The sequence below is a fragment of the Petromyzon marinus genome, chromosome 41 (genome assembly GCF_048934315.1).
Source record: "Petromyzon marinus isolate PM22_M1 ecotype Great Lakes invasive population chromosome 41, UKy_Petmar_22M1.pri1.0, whole genome shotgun sequence".
Lineage (NCBI taxonomy): Eukaryota > Metazoa > Chordata > Hyperoartia > Petromyzontiformes > Petromyzontidae > Petromyzon > Petromyzon marinus.
Window position 1 is genome coordinate 4917641 of NC_133707.1, and position 22801 is coordinate 4940441.

General features: G+C 54.1%; 1 protein-coding gene across 6 annotated transcripts in view; it reads left to right on the forward strand.

Moving 5' to 3' along the window:
* The window catches only part of LOC116951057 (microsomal triglyceride transfer protein large subunit-like), a 37620-nt gene extending 17160 nt beyond the window's left edge, over positions 1-20460 (forward strand). For all 6 annotated transcript variants that reach the window (XM_076073262.1, XM_076073261.1, XM_032969413.2 and 3 more), the window contains 14 exons: positions 414-536; positions 1695-1834; positions 2834-2990; positions 4725-4882; positions 5755-5929; positions 11830-11937; positions 12348-12584; positions 13317-13597; positions 15086-15183; positions 16552-16676; positions 17043-17378; positions 19036-19160; positions 19909-20079; positions 20209-20460. In XM_076073262.1, coding sequence (XP_075929377.1) covers positions 414-536; positions 1695-1834; positions 2834-2990; positions 4725-4882; positions 5755-5929; positions 11830-11937; positions 12348-12584; positions 13317-13597; positions 15086-15183; positions 16552-16676; positions 17043-17378; positions 19036-19160; positions 19909-20079; positions 20209-20392 — 2418 coding nt within the window. In that variant the 3' untranslated portion in view covers positions 20393-20460. The remainder of the gene's footprint in view (positions 1-413; positions 537-1694; positions 1835-2833; positions 2991-4724; positions 4883-5754; positions 5930-11829; positions 11938-12347; positions 12585-13316; positions 13598-15085; positions 15184-16551; positions 16677-17042; positions 17379-19035; positions 19161-19908; positions 20080-20208) is intronic.
* Positions 20461-22801: the final 2341 nt, after the last annotated feature.

Consider the following 22801-nt stretch of genomic DNA (forward strand, 5'->3'; position numbering starts at 1 on the left):
TTCCTCCTCCCTCATCCCACCCCCTCCTCATTCTCCCCCTCCTTCCCCCTCCCTCCCTCCCGCCCTCCACCCCCCTCCCTCCTTCCCCCTCTTCATCCCTCCCCCCTCCTCCTCCTTCCTCCTCCTCCCCCCTCCTCCTCCTTCCTCCTCCCTCATCCCACCCCCTCCTCATTCTCCCCCTCCTTCCCCCTCCCTCCCTCCCGCCCTCCACCCCCCTCCCTCCTTCCCCCTCTTCATCCCTCCTCCTCCTTCCTCCTCCTCCCCCCTCCTCCTCCTTCCTCCTCCCTCATCCCACCCTCTCCTCATTCTCCCCCTCCTTCCCCCTCCCTCCCTCCCGCCCTCCACCCCCCTCCTTCCCCCTCTTCATCCCTCCCCCCTCCTCCCCCTCCCTCCTCCCTCCCCCCGCTGTGCAGGTCGACGCCTCGGGCGAGTGCCAGGTGACGTACACACAGGCCGCCGATCGGCTCGTCAAACGGAAACTTCCGGGGAGCTGCGTCCACCCGGAGGATCGCGTCGTGGATTCGAACGAAGACGACGTGAGGCTCACCTCGAAAACCCGGGAGAGATTTCCCCCCCCCCCTCCCGCCATGCCGAGCCAAATGGTGGAATTTCCACGTTCGTGTTGGTGGAGGCACATTCTGCCAGCAGTGTCTTCAGCAAGACATTGCAGAGTCGCACCTTTACCTCCTATCTTTGTTACGATAACGGATATCATGGGGCACCCCGCCCGTGAATCAGGCCAGTGTTTTAACAACACAGTTCGTGTAAACTTTTGTTATTAAACGGTGGGTGGGTGCCGTGGGTGGCGTGCGTGCGTGTGTGTGACCTCGGAGCGCGCTTGACCTCGGTGTGCGTGTGTGTGACCTTGGCACGCATCTGTGACCTTGGCGCACGTGTGACCTTGCCGCACTTGTGTGACCTTTGGCGCGTGCGTGCGACCTTGGCGTGCCTGTGTGACCGTTGAGCGCGTGTATTTGACCTTAGCGAGTAGGTGTGTGACCTTGGCGCTCTTGTGGGACCTTGGCGTGCGTGTGTGAGCTTGGAGCGTGTGTGTGACCTTGACGTACTTGTGTCACCTTGGCGCGCGTGTGACCTTTGCGTACTAGTTTGACCTTGGCGCGTGTGTTTGACCTTGTTGAGTACGTTTGTGACCTTGGCGCGCGTGTTTTGACCTTGGCGCGTGTGTGTGATCTTGGCGAGGGCGTGTGTAACCCTGGTGCGTGTGTCTAACTTTGGCGCGCGTGTGTGACCTTGGCGTGCACGTATGACCTTGGCACGCATGTGTGACCCTGGCGCGCGTGTGTGACCCTGGCGAGCATGTGACCTTGGGGAGTGTGTGACCTTGGCGAGTGTGTGACCTTGGCGCACACGTGCGTCCTTGGAGCGAGCGTGTGACCTTACCGTGTGTGTGTCAACTTGACGCGCGCGGCTTACCTTAGCGTACATGTGACCTTGACGTGCGCGTGTGACTTTGGCGCGCCTGTGACCTTGGCGCGCGTGTATGACCTTGGCGCAAGTCTGCGACCTTGCCGCGCTTGTGTCACCTTGGCGCGCGTGTGCGTGCTTGTGCACGTGTCACCCCGGCGAGCATGTGACCTTGGCGCGTGCGTGCTTGTACGCGTGTCACCCCGGCGAGCATGTGACCTTGGCGCGTGCGTGCGTGTGCGCGCGTGACCCCGGCGCGTGCGGCGCAGGTGCTGGGCGTGCGCCGCGCCGTCTCCTCGCACGTCGAGCTTTGGCTGGAGGGCGACGCCGTGGCTCACGCTCGCTCCATCGAGCGCCACGCCATCACCTCCAACCTCCAGCCCGGCGTCGGGGTGAACGTCACCAGCAGGTGCGTGCGTTCACCTGCACAGGAGGAGGAGGAGGAGGCTGGATCATTCCGTTTGCTCATCGTCTCTGTCATCATCGTGATGATTTATTTGGCTGCTATACATTTCCACGTGATGGGCCACTTTGTTGAGCTTTCATTTGTGAGCTGGTAGCTCTGTGGGCTCTACCTGGTAAGACAAAAACAACTGTTTAGTTTTATTTGTGTAATGTTTTAAGTTATTTGGTTACTTTTGTTGTACTTTCGTGTTTTTGTATTGTTTGTTTTCGTAACGTTCTGACCCGTTGACTGGATATCTATAAAAAAAGAGCTTTAGAGCTCATCGGATTCCTCCAGTATAAATAAATATTGTGGTTGTGGCAGCTGTGGTGACGGTGGTGGTGTGGGGAGCGGCAGTGTAGCGGTTAGCGCGCCGCGCTACAAACCCAGTAACCCGAGTTCGATACCCGCTCACCGCCACCACCAACACCACTGACGAGATCTGAACCAAACATACAGCAGGCGTCAGGGTCACGGTCGAACCCACGACCTCCCGCACACCAGGCAAGGGAGTTAACATCTCCTAGCCACCGTGATGATGATGATGAGAGAGACACGTAAACTCCAAATATACAGCAGTAGGCGTCAGGGTCGGGATCGAACCCACGACCTCCCGCACACCAGGCGAGGGAGTTAACATCTCCTAGCCACCGTGATGATGATGATAATGAGAGAGAGACACCGCAAACTCCAAATACACATCATGCGTCAGGGTCGCGATCGAACCCACGAACCTCCCGCACACGAGGCGAGGTAGTTAACATCTCCTAGCCACCGTGATGATGATGAGAGAGAGACACGTAAACTCCAAATACACAGCAGTAGGCGTCAGGGTCGCGATCGAACCCACGAACCTCCCGCACACCAGGCGAGGGAGTTGACATCTCCTAGCCACCGCGGCGCCCCAACAGCCCCTTCGAAGGCTACGCGTGGGGACCTTCGCCGTCTTGTCGTGGAGCGCAGGCAGCAGCTGCGACTGGTGAAGCGCAGCCGCTGGAGCGGCGTCGCGCTCACCGCCGCTGTCGCCGCGGACGCGGCACGGAGCCTGGACCCGGCGTACCGCGCCGTGGCACTGCCGCTGCGCCACGAGCCCCTGCCCAGCCGGCAAACGCCGCCAACGGTAACGCGCCCGCGCCCGGTTAGCCCTGTGGTGAGTCTGTGGGTCTCTATGTGTGCGGTCTGTGGGTCTCTGCGTCAGTCTATGGGTTACTAACTGTGTAGTCTATGGTTTTCTATGGGCGGAGTGTTTGGGTTTCTGAGTGCGGAGGCAATGGGTTTCTAAATGTGGAATCTGTGGGTTTCTATGTGATGAGTCTATGGGTTTCTATGTGCGGAGTCTATGGGTCTCTATGTGCGGTGTCTATGGGTCTCTATGTGATGAGTCTATGGGTTTCTATGTGCGGAGTCTATGGGTCTCTAAGTGTGGAGTCTATGGGTTTCTATGTCCGTAGTCTATGGGTCTCTTTGTGCAGAGTCTATGAGTCTAAGTGTGGAGTCTATGGGTCTCTATGTGCAGAGTCTATGAGTCTGCAAGTGTGTAGTCTATGGGTCCCCTCCCTCTTTGCCCTGCAGCGCCTCCTGGCAACAGCAGGGCTGAGTGTCTCACTCGGGATCGTCCGGCTCATAGATTCACACAGACACCCATAGACGACTCACACAGAGACCCATAGATATCCATAGGTCGCAGTGCAATTGCACCGCCTGCACACTCGGTAGTTATGCCACAGCCATGCCACACATCCGTTCAGGCATGGAGCACTTAACTTTTTTTTTATTGAGTCCTAATTAGGCATTGAATGTCAGTGCTGTGGGTTACTGACGCAGTGATTCGTGGGTATTTCTGAACCTGCGGTGCTCCCCTAACGCTATTTGATTTGCGGGATTGGCCCACTGAGAGGCGGGGACCCTACATGGGCAGTTTGTAGTACGAGGTGAAGCCAAAATGGTTCATTTTGTTTGAACGGAAATACGCGCCCTGCAAGGGACATCGTGCCACCGACTTCTCCGCTGGCTCCTGATGTCTTAACCTGCTGATGATAGCATTGAGGCATGGGTCCAGAAGGGCTTTCTAGACCTTAGACGGCTAACGGCGATGTTCTGTTAACGTGACAAACCCCTTACTAATTGGCTGTGTCAGGTCGTGGTGGGTTTAACGACACATTTATATATTTACGCGATCTCACCCAAAAACCTCCATTATAGACGATGATGACGATGGACGATGCTAATGATGACGAGAGTGATGATGATGATATTGATGATGACGATTATGATGACCATGATGATGATGATGTTGATGATGGCGGCGATGACGGCGATCATTATGATGACGATGATGATGACGGCGATGATGTTGATGCCGATGACGATTATAACGACGATGATGTTGATGACAGCGATCATGACGGTGATGATGACAGCGATGACGACGGCGATTACGATGGCAGTTGTGGGGGTGATGTTGTTGATGCCGATGACGATTATGATGGCATTCATGACGACGATTATGATGATGATGTTGATGACAGCGATTACGACGACAATTATGATGACGGTGGTGATGATGATGATGCTGTTGATGACGATTATAATGACGATGATGTTGATGACGACGATTATGACGTTGATGACAGCGATTACGACGGCGATTATGATGACGGTGGTGATGATGATGATGATGCTGTTGATGACGATTATAATGACGATGATGTTGATGACGACGATTATGATGTTGATGACAGCGATTACGACGACGATTATGATGACGGTGATGATGATGATGCTGTGTTGATGACGATCATGACGACGACGGCTGTAACGATGACAACTATGACGATGCCAATCCTGCGCCCAGGTACCGAGCGTGCTGGCCAAGTCGCGCCGCTTCCTCCGTGGCGACTCGCTGGCCTCGCGGGACGCGGCGAGGGCCTTCCTCTCGCTGGGCCGGGCTCTGGCCTCCCTCCCCGCGTCCACGCTGCTCTCCATGCTGAGGGCCGAGGAGGCCGAGACGCTGTGAGTCGCTCCGCCGCCGTCGCCGCCACGGTCAGAATCGAGTGCGGTGCGCGCGTGTGCGTCTGGATCGCTGAACAACAACAACAAACAACAAACAACACCGCCACGGCCGATGCGGCGCTGCTGAAGCAGCCCTACGTGCCCGCGTTTGTTCACGTGGTGACTTTGTCAATCGATTGGCTGTGTCGGGGTGGAGGAGGGTTCGCGACACGCATTGAACTCACGCGATCTGACAAAGAAAATATCGGAATGAGACATATTTATTCATACCGGAGGTATCCGACGAGTTCTGAAGCTCTTTTTCACAGATGTCCAGTCGTGATGGTGATGATGACGATCATCGTCATCACCGTCGTCATGATGGTGATCATCATCGTCATCGTCATCATTTCCCATGGGCCCCCTTCTCTCTGCTACAGCCCCGGAATTACCGCCATTTGTTTCTGTCAACATCTCCCCACACTGCACGAGATGTTAACTCCCTCGCCTGGTGTGCAGGAGGTCGGGGGTTCGATCGCGACCACGACGCCTGCTGCTGTATATTTGGAGTTTGCGGTGTCTCTCTCTCAGCATCGTCGCGTGGATTTTTCCCTGGGCCCTCCGGGTTTTACCCTCACACATTTAGAATCAACATCACGCGTTTAGAGACTCTGGCTACAGCTACATATGTCCACGCGTTAAGCCACTTCGTTGAGCTATCATGTGTGGGCAGGTCGCTCGGTGGGCCTTACCTGGTAAAATAAATAAAATACTTTAGTTTTTCTCTCTTGCCCACTCTCATTCCCCACTCTCTTCTCTCTCTCTCTGCTCTCTCTCCCCCCAACTCACTTCCCCCCCGCCACCCCCACCACCGCCCCCCCGCCCCCCCCCAGGCCACAGCTGCTGGACGCCGTGGTGTCGTCGGGGACGCCGGCGGCGCTGGAGGCGACCATCGACTTCCTGGACCTGGGCGGGGACGAGGAGCGCCCACGGGAGCTGTCGGAGCGAGCGCTCTACGGCTGGGCGCTCGCCCCCAGCCCCTCGCCGTTCGCCCTGCAGCGCCTCCTGGTACCGGCGGGAGCGGCGGGTTCCTCGCTCGCCGGCGCACGGAGGGCCAGAGGCTACGCGCTGAGCGACCTGTAGACTACTCGCGTAGAGACCTATAGGCTACATGCATAGAGACCCGTAGACTACGTGCATAGAGACACATAGACTACTCATGTAGAGACACATAGACTACGTGCATAGAGACACATAGACTACTCGCGTAGAGACACATAGACTACTCATGTAGAGACACATAGACTACTCGTGTAGAGACACATAGACTACTCATGTAGAGACACATAGACTACTCATGTAGAGACACATAGACTACTCGCATAGAGACACATAGACTACTCATGTAGAGACACATAGACTACTCATGTAGAGACACATAGACTACTCATGTAGAGACACATAGACTACTCATGTAGAGACACATAGACTACTCATGTAGAGACACATAGACTACTCGCGTAGAGACACATAGACTACTCATGTAGAGACACATAGACTACTCATGTAGAGACACATAGACTACTCATGTAGAGACACATAGACTACTCGCGTAGAGACACATAGACTACTCGTGTAGAGACACATAGACTACTCATGTAGAGACACATAGACTACTCATGTAGAGACACATAGACTACTCATGTAGAGACACATAGACTACTCGTGTAGAGACACATAGACTACTCGCGTAGAGACACATAGACTACGTGCATAGAGACACATAGACTACTCATGTAGAGACACATAGACTACTCATGTAGAGACACATAGACTACGTGCATAGAGACCCGTAGACTACTCATGTAGAGACACATAGACTACTCGCGTAGAGACACATAGACTACTTGCATAGAGACACATAGACTACTCATGTAGAGACACATAGACTACTCGCGTAGAGACACATAGACTACTTGCATAGAGACACATAGACTACTCATGTAGAGACACATAGACTACTCACGTAGAGACCCATAGACTACTTGCGTAGAGACACATAGACTACTCATGTAGAGACACATAGACTACTCATGTAGAGACACATAGACTACTCGCATAGAGACACATAGACTACTCATGTAGAGACACATAGACTACTCATGTAGAGACACATAGACTACTCGCATAGAGACACATAGACTACTCATGTAGAGACACATAGACTACTCATGTAGAGACACATAGACTACTCATGTAGAGACACATAGACTACTCATGTAGAGACACATAGACTACTCATGTAGAGACACATAGACTACTCATGTAGAGACACATAGACTACTCATGTAGAGACACATAGACTACTCATGTAGAGACACATAGACTACTCATGTAGAGACACATAGACTACTCACGTAGAGACACATAGACTACTCATGTAGAGACACATAGACTACTCATGTAGAGACACATAGACTACTCGTGTAGAGACACATAGACTACTCGCGTAGAGACACATAGACTACTCATGTAGAGACACATAGACTACTCATGTAGAGACACATAGACTACTCATGTAGAGACACATAGACTACTCGCATAGAGACACATAGACTACTCGCATAGAGACACATAGACTACTCGTGTAGAGACACATAGACTACTCATGTAGAGACCCATAGACTACTCGCGTAGAGACACATAGACTACTCGCATAGAGACACATAGACTACATGCATAGAGACCCATAGACTACTCATGTAGAGACACATAGACTACATGCATAGAGACCCATAGACTACGTGCATAGAGACCCATAGACCCACGTGCATAGAGACCTATAGACTACTCACGTAGAGACACATAGACTACTCGCATAGAGACACATAGACTACTCGTGTAGAGACACATAGACTACTCGCATAGAGACACATAGACTACTCGTGTAGAGACACATAGACTACTCATGTAGAGACACATAGACTACATGCATAGAGACCCATAGACTACGTGCATAGAGACCCATAGACCCACGTGCATAGAGACCTATAGACTACTCACGTAGAGACACATAGACTACTCGCATAGAGACACATAGACTACTCGTGTAGAGACACATAGACTACTCATGTAGAGACACATAGACTACTCGCATAGAGACACATAGACTACTCACGTAGAGACACATAGACTACTCGTGTAGAGACACATAGACTACTCGCATAGAGACACATAGACTACTCATGTAGAGACACATAGACTACTCGCATAGAGACACATAGACTACTCGCGTAGAGACACATAGACTACTCATGTAGAGACACATAGACTACTCATGTAGAGACACATAGACTACTCATGTAGAGACACATAGACTACTCATGTAGAGACACATAGACTACTCATGTAGAGACACATAGACTACTCATGTAGAGACACATAGACTACTCGTGTAGAGACACATAGACTACTCGTGTAGAGACACATAGACTACTCATGTAGAGACACATAGACTACTCGCATAGAGACACATAGACTACTCGTGTAGAGACACATAGACTACGTGCATAGAGACACATAGACTACTCACGTAGAGACACATAGACTACTCATGTAGAGACACATAGACTACTCATGTAGAGACACATAGACTACTCATGTAGAGACACATAGACTACTCATGTAGAGACACATAGACTACTCATGTAGAGACACATAGACTACTCGCGTAGAGACACATAGACTACTCGCGTAGAGACACATAGACTACTCATGTAGAGACACATAGACTACTCATGTAGAGACACATAGACTACTCGCATAGAGACACATAGACTACTCATGTAGAGACACATAGACTACTCGCATAGAGACCTATAGACTACTCATGTAGAGACACATAGACTACTCGCATAGAGACACATAGACTACTCATGTAGAGACACATAGACTACTCATGTAGAGACACATAGACTACTCGCGTAGAGACACATAGACTACTCATGTAGAGACACATAGACTACTCGCATAGAGACACATAGACTACTCATGTAGAGACACATAGACTACTCATGTAGAGACACATAGACTACTCATGTAGAGACACATAGACTACTCGCATAGAGACACATAGACTACTCATGTAGAGACACATAGACTACTCGCATAGAGACACATAGACTACTCGTGTAGAGACACATAGACTACTCATGTAGAGACACATAGACTACTCGCATAGAGACACATAGACTACTCGTGTAGAGACACATAGACTACTCATGTAGAGACACATAGACTACTCATGTAGAGACACATAGACTACTCGCATAGAGACACATAGACTACTCATGTAGAGACACATAGACTACTCGCATAGAGACACATAGACTACTCGTGTAGAGACACATAGACTACTCATGTAGAGACACATAGACTACTCATGTAGAGACACATAGACTACTCATGTAGAGACACATAGACTACTCATGTAGAGACACATAGACTACTCATGTAGAGACACATAGACTACTCATGTAGAGACACATAGACTACTCATGTAGAGACACATAGACTACTCACGTAGAGACACATAGACTACTCATGTAGAGACACATAGACTACTCATGTAGAGACACATAGACTACTCGCGTAGAGACACATAGACTACTCATGTAGAGACACATAGACTACTCATGTAGAGACACATAGACTACTCGCGTAGAGACACATAGACTACTCATGTAGAGACACATAGACTACTTGCGTAGAGACACATAGACTACTCGCGTAGAGACACATAGACTACTCATGTAGAGACACATAGACTACTCGCGTAGAGACACATAGACTACTCGCGTAGAGACACATAGACTACTCATGTAGAGACACATAGACTACTCATGTAGAGACACATAGACTACTCATGTAGAGACACATAGACTACTCATGTAGAGACACATAGACTACTCATGTAGAGACACATAGACTACTCATGTAGAGACACATAGACTACTCACGTAGAGACACATAGACTACTCATGTAGAGACACATAGACTACTCATGTAGAGACACATAGACTACTCATGTAGAGACACATAGACTACTCGCGTAGAGACACATAGACTACTCATGTAGAGACACATAGACTACTCATGTAGAGACACATAGACTACTCGCGTAGAGACACATAGACTACTCATGTAGAGACACATAGACTACGTGCATAGAGACCCATAGACTACTTGCGTAGAGACACATAGACTACTCACGTAGAGACACATAGACTACTCATGTAGAGACACATAGACTACTCATGTAGAGACACATAGACTACTCATGTAGAGACACATAGACTACTCATGTAGAGACACATAGACTACTCATGTAGAGACACATAGACTACTCATGTAGAGACACATAGACTACTCACGTAGAGACACATAGACTACTCATGTAGAGACACATAGACTACTCATGTAGAGACACATAGACTACTCGCGTAGAGACACATAGACTACTCGCGTAGAGACACATAGACTACTCATGTAGAGACACATAGACTACGTGCATAGAGACCCATAGACTACTTGCGTAGAGACACATAGACTACTCACGTAGAGACACATAGACTACGTGCATAGAGACCGGTAGACTACTCGCGTAGAGACCTATAGACTACGTACATTGAGACCCATAGACTACGTACATTGAGACCTATAGACTACGTGCATAGAGACCCATAGACTACTTGCGTAGAGACCTATAGACTACGTGCATAGAGACCCCTAGACTACTTGCGTAGAGACCTATAGACTACGTGCATAGAGACCCATAGACTACTCGCGTAGAGACCTGTAGACTACGTGCATAGAGACCTATAGACCCACGTGCATCGAGACCCGTAGACTACTCGCGTAGAGACCCATAGACTACGTGCATAGAGATCTATAGACTACGTGCATAGAGACCCATAGACTACGTGCATAGAGACCTATAGACCCACGCGCATCGAGACCCGTAGACTACTTGCGTAGAGACCCATAGACTACGTGCATAGAGACCCGTAGACTACTCGCGTAGAGACCTATAGGCTACGCGCGCTTAGAGATCCGTAGGCTACGTACATAGAGACCCGTAGACTACTCGCGTAGAGACCCATAGACCCACGTGCATAGAGACCCGTAGACTACTCGCGTAGAGACACATAGACTACGTGCATAGAGACCCGTAGGCGAATCGCGTAGAGGCCTATAGGCTACGCGCTTAGAGGCCCGTAGACTACGCACATAGAGACTCATAGACTATGTGCTTAGAGACTCATAGACTCACACAGAGATCCATTGACTCACGTAGAGACCCATAGACTATGTACATAGAGATCCATTGACTTCGCAAGTAGCGAATCATAGTCTACACACGTAGAGGCCCATAGACTACGCTTTTAGAGACCCATAGACTCACACAGAGATTCATAGACTACGTACATAGAGACCTATACACTGTGTGCTTAGAGAGCCATAGACTCCACACACAGGGACCCATTGACTCACATAGAGACTCATAGACAAACACAGAAACCCATTGACTCGCATAGAGAAACCTCGAAACTCACCACGAGGCTTCGATGGCCGAAGTGGGTGGCACGTGACTTGTCGCCTCCACAGTATTTGTCTGCTGCTACACATTTCCACATGGCGATGAGCCACTGTGACAGACAGGTCACTTCTCAAAAAGAAAAAAAAAAAGAGCCACATAGCTCAGGGGGCCTTAGCTGCTAAAATAAAAAAAAAACGTGGTTTAGTTTAGTCGAAGCAATAAAGTATCTGGCTGCACTAGCCGTCTGCTGACAGCGTTGCGATACGAGTAACAACAACAACAATTGTCGTCGTCGTCGTCGTTGTTGTTGCTGCGAGCGGTGCGTGAACCGTGATGAGAATTGCCGTCTCGCCGGGCTCTCACCGGCTAGGGGCTCGCCAACGACGAGACGGTGGCGGCCGAGACTCGGGACACTCTGCTCGTGGTGCTGGGCGCCGGCCTGGGGAAGCTGTGCCGCGCCGGTCGCTGCCAGCAAGCGGTGAGCGCAGCCACGGCCATCGGTCCATCAAGCCATGGCTGGGGGGGGGGGGGCGGGGGGGGGAGGTGGCAACGGTTTGGGGAGGCCTTCATCCAACGGTGGATTGATCATGTCTGATGATGATGATGATCAGTGTTCATGTATACTTGGAGATCTGCTTCTTCTCCTTCCTCTTGTCCCGTATGGCATTTTCTTTGAGGATTGCAACGGATTACAAATAGATTTTTAGAGATTTGATATCTGTTCGACTGCTTCAGGAGCAGCCCTGTATAGCCTCTTGAAAACTCACCACTCTAAACTGACCTTTAACCCCGCCTCGTCCTGGCCATTTACCCTGCACTGCTTTTGTTCATCCCCCGGCACCCCCCCCCGGCCCCCCCGCCCCCCTCGATTCGTCGTTGCCCCGGCAGGCAGCGAGGGAGACGCTGGCGCTGCTGATGTCGACGCTGCGGGGCTCGGGATCGCGGGAGGGACGCGCCGGCAGGGAGACGGAGCGGCGCGTGGCGGCGGCGCTGGCGCTGGGCAACGCGGCGCGGCCCGAGGCCCTGGAGCCGCTGCTGAGCGCCGCGGAGGGCCCGGAGCGGCGCGTGGCCACGGCGGCGCTCGACGCCCTGCGCAAGTTCCCGCCCGGCGGCTTCACCCCGCAGGCAACGGCCGCTCTCGCCTCCACCGCTCGCTCGCTCGCATGCACGCACGCCTGCTCTGATGGATAGCTCGCTCAGTCGCTTGTTCGCTGGCTCCCTGACCCATCTACTCACTCGCCCGCCTGCTCGTTCACTCGCTTACTCGCTAGCTCGCTCAATCACTCATTCTCCGGCCCACTGACTCACCGACTCACTCGGCCACCTACTCGTTCACTCACTTACTCTCTAGCTAGCTTACTCAATCACTCATTCTCCGGCCCACTGACTCACCGACTCGTTCACTCACTTACTCTCTAGCTAGCTTACTCAATCACTCATTCTCTGGCCCACTGACTCACCGACTCACTCGGCCACCTACTCGTTCACTCACTTACTCGCTAGCTATCTAGCTCAATCACTCATTCTCTGGCCCACTGACCCACCTACTCACTCGCCCACTTAGTCATGCACTCACTTACTCTCTAGCTAGCTTACTCAATCACTCATTCTCTTGCCCACTGACCCACCGACTCACTAGCCCAACTACTCGTTCATTTGCTTACTTGCTAGCTAGCTCAATCACTCATTCTCTGGCCCATTGACCCACTTACTCATGCGCTCGCTTACTCGCTAGCTAGCTCGCTCAATCACTCGTTCACCGGCTCACCGACCCACCGACCCACCGACTCACTCTCCTCCTGCATCCTTCTCTTGCACCCCCGCCCCCCTCCCCCCCCCCTGGCCATGTGTCCACAGACAAAGCGGCGACTGAACCGACTGTTCCACCACGGCCCGGTCGCGGGGGGCCGCCGGGGCGGCCACGACGGAGTGGCGCGCTCCACTTTGGCCGATCTGCTGCTGAGCGCGGAGCCGTCGCCGCAGGAGGTGCGCAACCTGCTGCTGTCGGTGGGCAGCAGCGGCAGCAGCAGCAGTGGCAGCAGCAGCAGCAGCAGGAGCAGCAGCAGAGTCCACGCCGAGACTGGACGGCTGCTGCTGCGCCGCACGCACGCCATGCTCGCCACGCAGCACCCCTCCAGGTACCGGTCTCAAGGGATTCACGCTCGCTCGCATTCACTCACTCACTCTCGCACCCGCTCACACACCGTCACTCTCATTAATTCACTCGCACCCGCTCACCCACTCTCACTCCCATTCACTCACTCAATCTCGCACCCGCTCACACACTGTCACTCTCATTCACTCACCCACTCTCACACCCGCTCACCCACTCTCACTCTCATTCACTCACTCACTCACTCTCACACCTGCTCACTCACTCTCACTCTCATTCATTCATTCACTCGCTCTCACACCCGCTCACTCACTCTCATTCGCTCACTCACTCTCGCACCCGCTCACCCACTCTCACTCTCATTCACTCACTCACTCACTCTCACACAAGCTCACCCACTCTCATTCTCATTCTCTCACTCACTCTCACACCCGCTCACCCACTCTCACTCTCATTGACTCACTCACTCTCGCTCTCATTCACTCACTCACTCTCGCACCCGCTCACCCACTCTCATTCTCTCACTCATTCTCGCACCCGCTCACCCGCTCTCTCATTCACTCACCCACTCTCGCACCCGCTCACCCACTCTCACTCTCATTCTCTCACTCATTCTCGCACCCACTCACCCACTCTCATTCACTCACTCACTCTCACACATGTTCACTCAATCTCATTCACACTCATTCATTATCATCCACTCTCACTCACTCTTATTCACTCTCACTTAATCACACTCACTTTCGTTCACATTCACCAATTCTCATTCACACTCACTCATTCGTTATTAGACTCACTCTTATTCACTCTCAGGACTCATTCGCTCATTCACACTCGCCGTCATTCATTCTCGCTCACGCTCACTTGTCCTCATTGCCGTTCCCTGTCTGGTGTCTGACGATGAGGTCAGACTCTGGGCGTGCTTGCCCGGGCAGCCACGCGGACAGAGGGGACACGGGCAGAGAGACGGCTGGCCAGGGCAGGCAGCCAAACAGCCACACACGCAGACAGACACGGAGAGAGGCAGATGTGCAGACACGCGACTGACTGTGATGCTTGCCATGGCAGTGGTGGTGCTCTCAGTAAGGGGAGCGGTGGTGCAGCGGTTAGCGCCTGCGCTGCACTACGAACCAGGCGATTTGAGTTCGATTCCCGCTCACGGCCACCGACACCAGTGACGATTATCGGAACCGGTCCTGGGCCGCCGCTAGATCGACGCAGCCTCAAATGAGCACCTGCTGCAGTATTTAAAAACATCGCCACTGGGGAGACAAAGGCGGCCGGTTGTGGTGCTGGCCACCAACCCCCTCGTGTGCCGTGCCGGCCTTCATAGGTGCTCGCTAACAGCACTTGATCCAACAGTCTATTACAGGCTATACGGGGGATCTTTGTTTTTGGTGATAAGTCATAACAGTGATGATGATGACCATGTAGCTTCTGATGATTATGATGCAGTTGATAATGATTCGGTTGATGGTGATGAAGATGATGACACCGCACGGTGACGTTGCAGTGCAGCCATCAGGGAGGTCCTGCGCGACCCAATCGTCAATAACTACGACAGATTCTCCGCTGCTGGACTATCTTCGTCCCGCTCCGGATACGTCTCACGTGCGTCCCCACCACCACCCCCACGACCACCACCACCACCACGACCACCACCATCACCCCCACCACGACCACCACGACCACCACCATCACCCCCACTACCCCCACGACGACCACCACCATTACCCCCACCACGACCACCACGACCCAAACAACAGACATCCCCCGTAAAGCCTGCATAGACTTTTGACCACCACTACCACCACCACAACCAAACACCATCGACTCGTCTGAAAACACATTTACTTTCTCTTGCGTATCTGACGGTGTAGGGTTGTTTTCCCTCTTCGTTGTAATGCTTAGGGTTTTTTTTTTTCAAATAGAGATTGTGTTGTAAAAGCGTTGTGAGGCCTTGCGTGAATGGCGCTACGGTATATACAACTGACTTTGACCTTACTTAACTTACTTCTCTGGTCAGGTGTACATGACCCATCAGCCATGACCAATTGTGTTCGCCATCGAACAAAGATGGTGGCCACTGCATCACGTGGCGCTTTCAGGTGCGCTCCTGCGGCCGTCTGGAACGCTCTTTCGATATTAGGAAGCCACTGGAACTTTGTACTTTTAAATAATCATCTCGATTGGAAACTAATTTCTTTAAAACTGCTTTTTGTATTTAATTTGTTACCATTTCCCCGCTACCTCCAGTTAACATGGTCGGCTACGTACGGTGCGAAAGAAGTTCAACATACATACGTACCAAAGCACCCGGGTTGTACCCGATCCCATCGGCGAAACCATGGAAAGTTTAGCAGGAATTTGGGATGGCATAGGGCTTGCGGTGATACGTGGTGGGCAGTGGAGGGCAGTGCAAGCAAAATCCATCGTTGTACTGAACTTATACGCTCCCACGTCTACGCTCGCCGGCTTCGCCATTTCGCATCGGCCAGCGTGGAGAAGGCCGATGGAATTAACCCCCCCCCCCCCCGCCAGACTCGCCCGGTGTGGGGAGGCCTTCGTCTAGCAGTGGATTGGCAAAAGGGGTGTACGCGTACGCGTGTGTGTATATGCAAAGTACATCAGCTGAACGATGCCGATTGATTGATATCTGCATTGTGTCATCGACAAACAAAGCCGTCGGTTCACCTTGTAGGTTTCCGGCTCCGACGGACGGGATCTGTAGGCTAACATCGGAGAGGCTGACGGAAATTTGTCTTGAGAGCCAGTGAGGCTTTTCACGGTCTAATCACGCTGGAGCTCGCCCAGGTCGCGAGATCGCACCGTGCGACACATTCCCCAGAACGGGACTGTCCCAACATCCCTGAGAAAGAGAGAGAACTTGCCTTGGGGAGGAAACTGTAAGGAAAAGAAAAACATGTTGTCATTAGCGTTCATTTACTACACGTTCTCTCACCTCCCCGCACCCCCCAGGAGGGCGAGGATCGATGGTAACCTTTGACCTGGACCTGCTGTTCTCCGACACGGGCATGCTGAGGCGGAGCGACCTGGAGGTGCTGGTGCGAAGTGGCGCTGGGCAGCAGCTGCCAGCGCTGCAGGTGAGCGTCAGCCTCCTCCGCCCAGCGCTACCACCTAAACCAAACTATCAAACTAAAAATGTTTTTCCCTATTTTACCAGGTAAGTCCCCACTGACCTACGCAGCTCTATGTTCCAGAAGCGACCTGGCTATCACAAAATTAGGGTTCAACAGAAGTGGCTTATCACGTGGACATTTATAGCTGCCAAATACTCTTAGACGCGTGATGTTGCTTCTGAATGTGGAGGAAAAAAGCGGAGGGACCGGAGAAAAATCCACCCGACCACGGGGCACAACATGCAAACTCCAAATATACAGGCGGCAGGGTCGGGATCGAACCCATGACAACTGCGATGACGCTGACAATCTCCGCCTCGGCACTCGCAGGTTTCCCTGGAGGCCGAAGGCTTCGACTCGTTCGTCGGCGGAGACGCGCCAGCGGAGGACGACGCAGACAAACGCAGTGACGTGGGCACGGACGAGGAGATGGACAAGAAGGATGATCGTAATCATGAGCAGCAGCAGCAGCAGCAGCAGCAGGAGGAGGAAGAGGAGGAGACGACGGACGTGACGGCTCGCATGGCGGCCGCGCTGCTCGGCGTGTCGCTGCGCCCCGTCACGTTCTTCCGCGGCTACGCCGACCTCCTCACCAAGATGTGGGCCTCGGGCAGCGAGCCCACGAGCGTGGCGCGCGCACTCGCCCTGCTGCAGAGACACACGCAGGTGAGGCCCTCCTGCTGCAGAGACACACGCAGGTGAGGCCCTCCTGCTGCAGAGACACGCGCAGGTGAGGCCCTACTGCTGCAGAGACACGCGCAGGTGAGGCCCTACTGCTGCAGAGACACACGCAGGTGAGGCCCTACTGCTGCAGAGACACACGCAGGTGAGGCCCTACTGCTGCAGAGACACGCGCAGGTGAGGCCCTACTGCTGCAGAGACACACGCAGGTGAGGCCCTACTGCTGTAGAGACACACGCAGGTGAGGCCCTACTGCTGTAGAGACGCGCGCAGGTGAGGCCCTACTGCTGCAGAGACACACGCAGGTGAGGCCCTACTGCTGCAGAGACACACGCAGGTGAGGCCCTACTGCTGTAGAGACACACGCAGGTGAGGCCCTACTGCTGTAGAGACGCGCGCAGGTGAGGCCCTACTGCTGTAGAGACACACGCAGGTGAGGCCCTACTGCTGTAGAGACACACACAGGTGAGGCCCTACTGCTGTAGAGACACACGCAGGTGAGGCCCTACTGCTGCAGAGACACACGCAGGTGAGGCCCTACTGCTGCAGAGACGCACGCAGGTGAGGCCCTCCTGCTGTAGAGACACACGCAGGTGAGGCCCTACTGCTGCAGAGACACACGCAGGTGAGGCCCTACTGCTGTAGAGACACACGCAGGTGAGGCCCTACTGCTGTAGAGACGCGCGCAGGTGAGGCCCTACTGCTGTAGAGACACACGCAGGTGAGGCCCTACTGCTGTAGAGACACACGCAGGTGAGGCCCTACTGCTGTAGAGACACACGCAGGTGAGGCCCTACTGCTGCAGAGACACACGCAGGTGAGGCCCTACTGCTGCAGAGACGCACGCAGGTGAGGCCCTCCTGCTGCAGAGACACGCGCAGGTGAGGCCCTACTGCTGTAGAGACACGCGCAGGTGAGGCCCTACTGCTGTAGAGACACGCGCAGGTGAGGCCCTACTGCTGCAGAGACACGCGCAGGTGAGGCCCTACTGCTGTAGAGACACGCGCAGGTGAGGCCCTACTGCTGCAGAGACACGCGCAGGTGAGGCCCTACTGCTGTAGAGACACACGCAGGTGAGGCCCTCCTGCTGTAGAGACACGCGCAGGTGAGGCCCTACTGCTGTAGAGACACACGCAGGTGAGGCCCTACTGCTGCAGAGACACACGCAGGTGAGGCCCTACTGCTGTAGAGACACGCGCAGGTGAGGCCCTACTGCTGTAGAGACACACGCAGGTGAGGCCCTACTGCTGCAGAGACACACGCAGGTGAGGCCCTACTGCTGCAGAGACACACGCAGGTGAGGCCCAACGCAACCGTTGCCACGTGAACAAACGTTCCAAGCGGGTACTGCTTTAGCACACGCGGCGCGTTGAAGAGCAGTCCCCGTCAATTCACATTTGGGTGCGACGTTTCGCTGGTAGCAACTGCCTGACGATGCCGGTTGTAACTTTCCGGCTCATCGTCACGAATACCATAGGTACCTGGCCACTTGCGTTCAAAATGAGTCATTTTCTTGGCTCCGCAATGCAAGCCACGATGGTACGTGTGACCTTGACAGACATCCTGACGGACAAGTGAAATCTCTTCCGTGCGATGACGGTTTCGTGCCACTCCGTTCTGTCCTTCCGTCGCGCACGCACAGATCTTGAGGCTGCAGTCCGGTCTCCCTACCGTGGTGGAGATCGAAGCGGCCATGGGGCTGGACATCACGGGGGTGATGGAGGTCAGCCTGTGGAGTGCCCAGTCGCACACGCGCATCAACAGCCGGTGAGAAGCGGGGCTCCTAAACCCCCCTCCCCTCCCCCGAAGAAACGCTGGCACTATCCTTCGCAAAATTCTCTAGCACGTGTCGTGACGGCTACTGGTCTGTCCGGTGCTCGCTGAGCTGCAATGGCTTTCAGGTAAATAATGTCGCACTCATTACACAGAACGTCCTCGCCACGAATGAACCACAGCACCTTGCTGATCTCGTGAAGGAGCATCAAACTTCACGAGAACTCCGGTCAATTCGCAGCGGCTTTTGGCTCAGCCATCGAACGAAGACGGTCGCCGCATCGCGCGCTTTCAGATGCGCTTCTGCGGCCGTCTGGAACGCTCTTCCCTCCGATATTAGGAAGCCACTGGAGTTCTGCGTTGTGTTTAGTTTGTTGTCCTTCCCCTGCACCTCCGATTAGCACGGTTGACTACGCACGGTGCGAAAGAAGGTAACATGCATACATAACACGGTTGGCTACGTACGAATGACAATTTACTTAATCCGGGGGAGAGGGCTGGGGGGTTGTCACGGGCGTGGTGTTGAATCGTTTCATGGTTTCACCCCTGCGAGGTGACCAGCTGGTGGCAGTACAGAAAGTGGGCCCGTGGTCTCATCTGAGCGGGCCTTCGATCTCCCCCCGTACGCTCGCCGCGATCTCGAGCCTTCAATCTCCCCCCCGTCTCCGCTTGGCTCGCGAACGTCGCGGCGACGCTCGTTGTTTGTTGATGTTGTTGTGGTCGTGTGGTGTGGCGAGCGCAGGGGAGCGGTCGTGGTGACTGCCGGGGCGGTGGTGGACGTGGGGGCGGTGCGACGGGAGCTGCGGGTCTCCTGGGACGCGGTGTCCCGGTTCGACTTCCTCACCGGGGTCTACTTCTCCGACTCTCCCAGCGTCTTCTGCATGGAAGTGCAGCGCGGGGAGACGCCCAGCAGGTGGGAGGAACACCCCACCGTCAACCGCCACCACCACCGCCGCCACCGCCACCGCCGCCGTTGCATTTCCCGTCCCCTTTGCGTGGCGCTCAATCGCCGGCTGCTGCCGCCCCGCCCCCCCCGCCGCAGGACGGAGGTGGTGGCTACTTCGTGGGCGGCGGCGGACGACGAGGAGGGGCCCGCGGAGGCGTCGCGCCGCTGGACGGCGTCGCGCGTCGCTCCTGCCGCGGGGCTGCCGCTGCACGCCGAGAACTCGCGCGCGTGCCGCTCCTTCTTCCCCGACGGCGTGGCCGCGAGCGCCGGCTGGGTCTGACCAGTGGCGGTGTTTTTAATCCCCACATCCCATCACCGCGTCTTAGCCTCGCTCATCGAAGGCCGGGGGGGGGGGGGGGGGGAGGGTTACCTGGTGGGTTGGGAAGCTACGGCGCGTGGGGTGGGGTGGGGGGGGGATGAGACAGACGCGGGGTCTCCCCGCAACTTTGTTTCGTACGACTCGGAGTCGCGCGAGCCCGACCATTTCAAAATCGGTCCCATGAATCGAAATTTGTCCGTCCCCGTCTTGGCCTCGCTAATCGGGTACTCGATGGGAGTAGTTTAACAACCGGGCAAAACGCCACTCCCTTCAGCAGCACAAACTCAACATGCTCGTCGATAACGCTGCGGGTGTTCAGTGGAAAAGTATTATAGTAGGGTGGTGACATTTCGCACAACGGCCCTTCCGGCCTCTCTGTTGCTTTTGAGCAAGAAAGGGGCCCAATTGCCTGACTCGTCGCCTGTTGCGCACGCTCTCCGGTTTACGTTGCCCCCACGTTTGCGACGTTCATGTAACGCCGCCGTGGATCGATTTCACGACGCAGAACACGTGACGCGCGGTGCACCTTCCGACGCTGACTCGGGACGCGTTCGAACAGAGTCGGTCCGGTTTCCGATGCGACCTCGGCGTGTGGGAGCCTTTGTTATTTTCTGGATTGTTTGCGTGCGGACGTTTACCCGTCAAATCCCATTACGCGTGGCCGATGAAAGCAAGGACAAAAAACACCGCACACACACACATCTGCAAGTGCTGTTCCTACCGTTTCTACCGTCTACTGGGAAAATAGGGTCGATGTTACAAAGGCGGCTTCCAGCGACGAATTGCGACGTCGTAAAAGCGGGGACCGCCTGCTTATACTTATCCTCTTAAGGCCACGGTTTTGTTGAGGAGCCATCAACTGCGCCTGTGCCCCCCACTGCCAACGCAGCAGCAGCAGCAGCGCCGGTGGTGGCGGCCGCATCGCCAAATAATATTCCCTCCTCTAGCAAAGTGTCCTCACGGGATGCGTGGAGGATACGGTGGTCGATGGGGAGTTTTCTGTTGTTGATTTATGTGGGCGACTCAGAGGCGGTCACATTGGCTCGGAGGACTTGCTAAAGCTGCAAAAAAAAGCCAGCACCGTTGAGGCGACAGGTTCTAATCCAGGTTGCAGCCATTTCGTCCTAAAGTTTACACAGGATTCTCAAAAAGTCCGGTGGGCGGATGGTCTCGACCCGGTCACCGATGACCGCGCCAAAAAGAAAAAAAAAACAACTCACCCGAATTAATAACAATTGGATTTTAATTTAACTTGGCTGATTCCAGCCCCCTGCGGACCTAATGAACGTTGAACCGTTGTGTTTTCTATTTAAGTGCTGTAAATCCTACGATAAGCGCGGTTGGCTACGTACGGTGCGAAAGAAGTTCAACATCGTACGTTTGCAGAGTTGTCGGTGTCTGCGTGTCAGTGCCGGACGTGGCTCCCCAAAGGGGTGAGAAGGTGCCGTGAAATAAAATTCTCACTTCAGTCACTTGGCAGTGACGCGCACGCACATGCACACGCGGGCTCGGCTCGCGGGTTATTGCACGGCGTAGACGTGACCCCGGACGCAGCGAGCGGAGAATGCTGCCACATCGTCCGAACGAGGCGGAGGAGTGCGGGGGTTTGGGGGTGGGGCCGTGTGAACGCTTAGCGTAGCGATCGCAAAGAAGCTTCTCCGTCCGCCAAGAGTGTGGACCTCGCTCTGCACGGTCACTCGACGAAGCTGAATCGGTCGCAACAGTTCAGCCGCGATGACCCCGAGATGCTAACGGGTAGAGGTGCAGCCCTGCGATTGCCCGAACGAGCCACTGCTGGCGGATATCGCCTCCACAAGAGGGTGTTTTGGCCTACTTTTTCCAGATGTCTTTAAGACACGGAGTACCCACACTTGACCCCACCACACAACCTGCCGATCCACTGTGAGTGTTTATACTGCTGTATGGACAGAGCCAGCCGGGAGAGGTGGAGAACTCGAGACACTTGGCAATGTTTTTCTACCTGGCACGCCGGGAGATCAAATCGCCCAACATTGGATTGGGAGTTCGGTGTGGTAACCGTTACACCACGGTAGCATCCCACACCAAGATACTATATATATGTACCGTATACAGGGTGACCCACGAATAGCCACTGCAACGATGCCATCTGTGTGTTAATGCGCTACAAAGACAAAAAAAGATCCCCCATATAGCCTTAAAAGACTGTCGGGGCAAGTGCTGTTAGCGAGCACCTATGAAGGCCGGCACGGCACACGAGGAGGTGAGTGGCCAGCACCACGCCCGACCGCTTTTGTCTCCCCGGTGGGAGACAAAGGAGGCCAGGGTTCGTAGCGCAGCGCGCTAACCGCTACACTACCGCTCCCCACATGCAACAACAACCGCCATTCG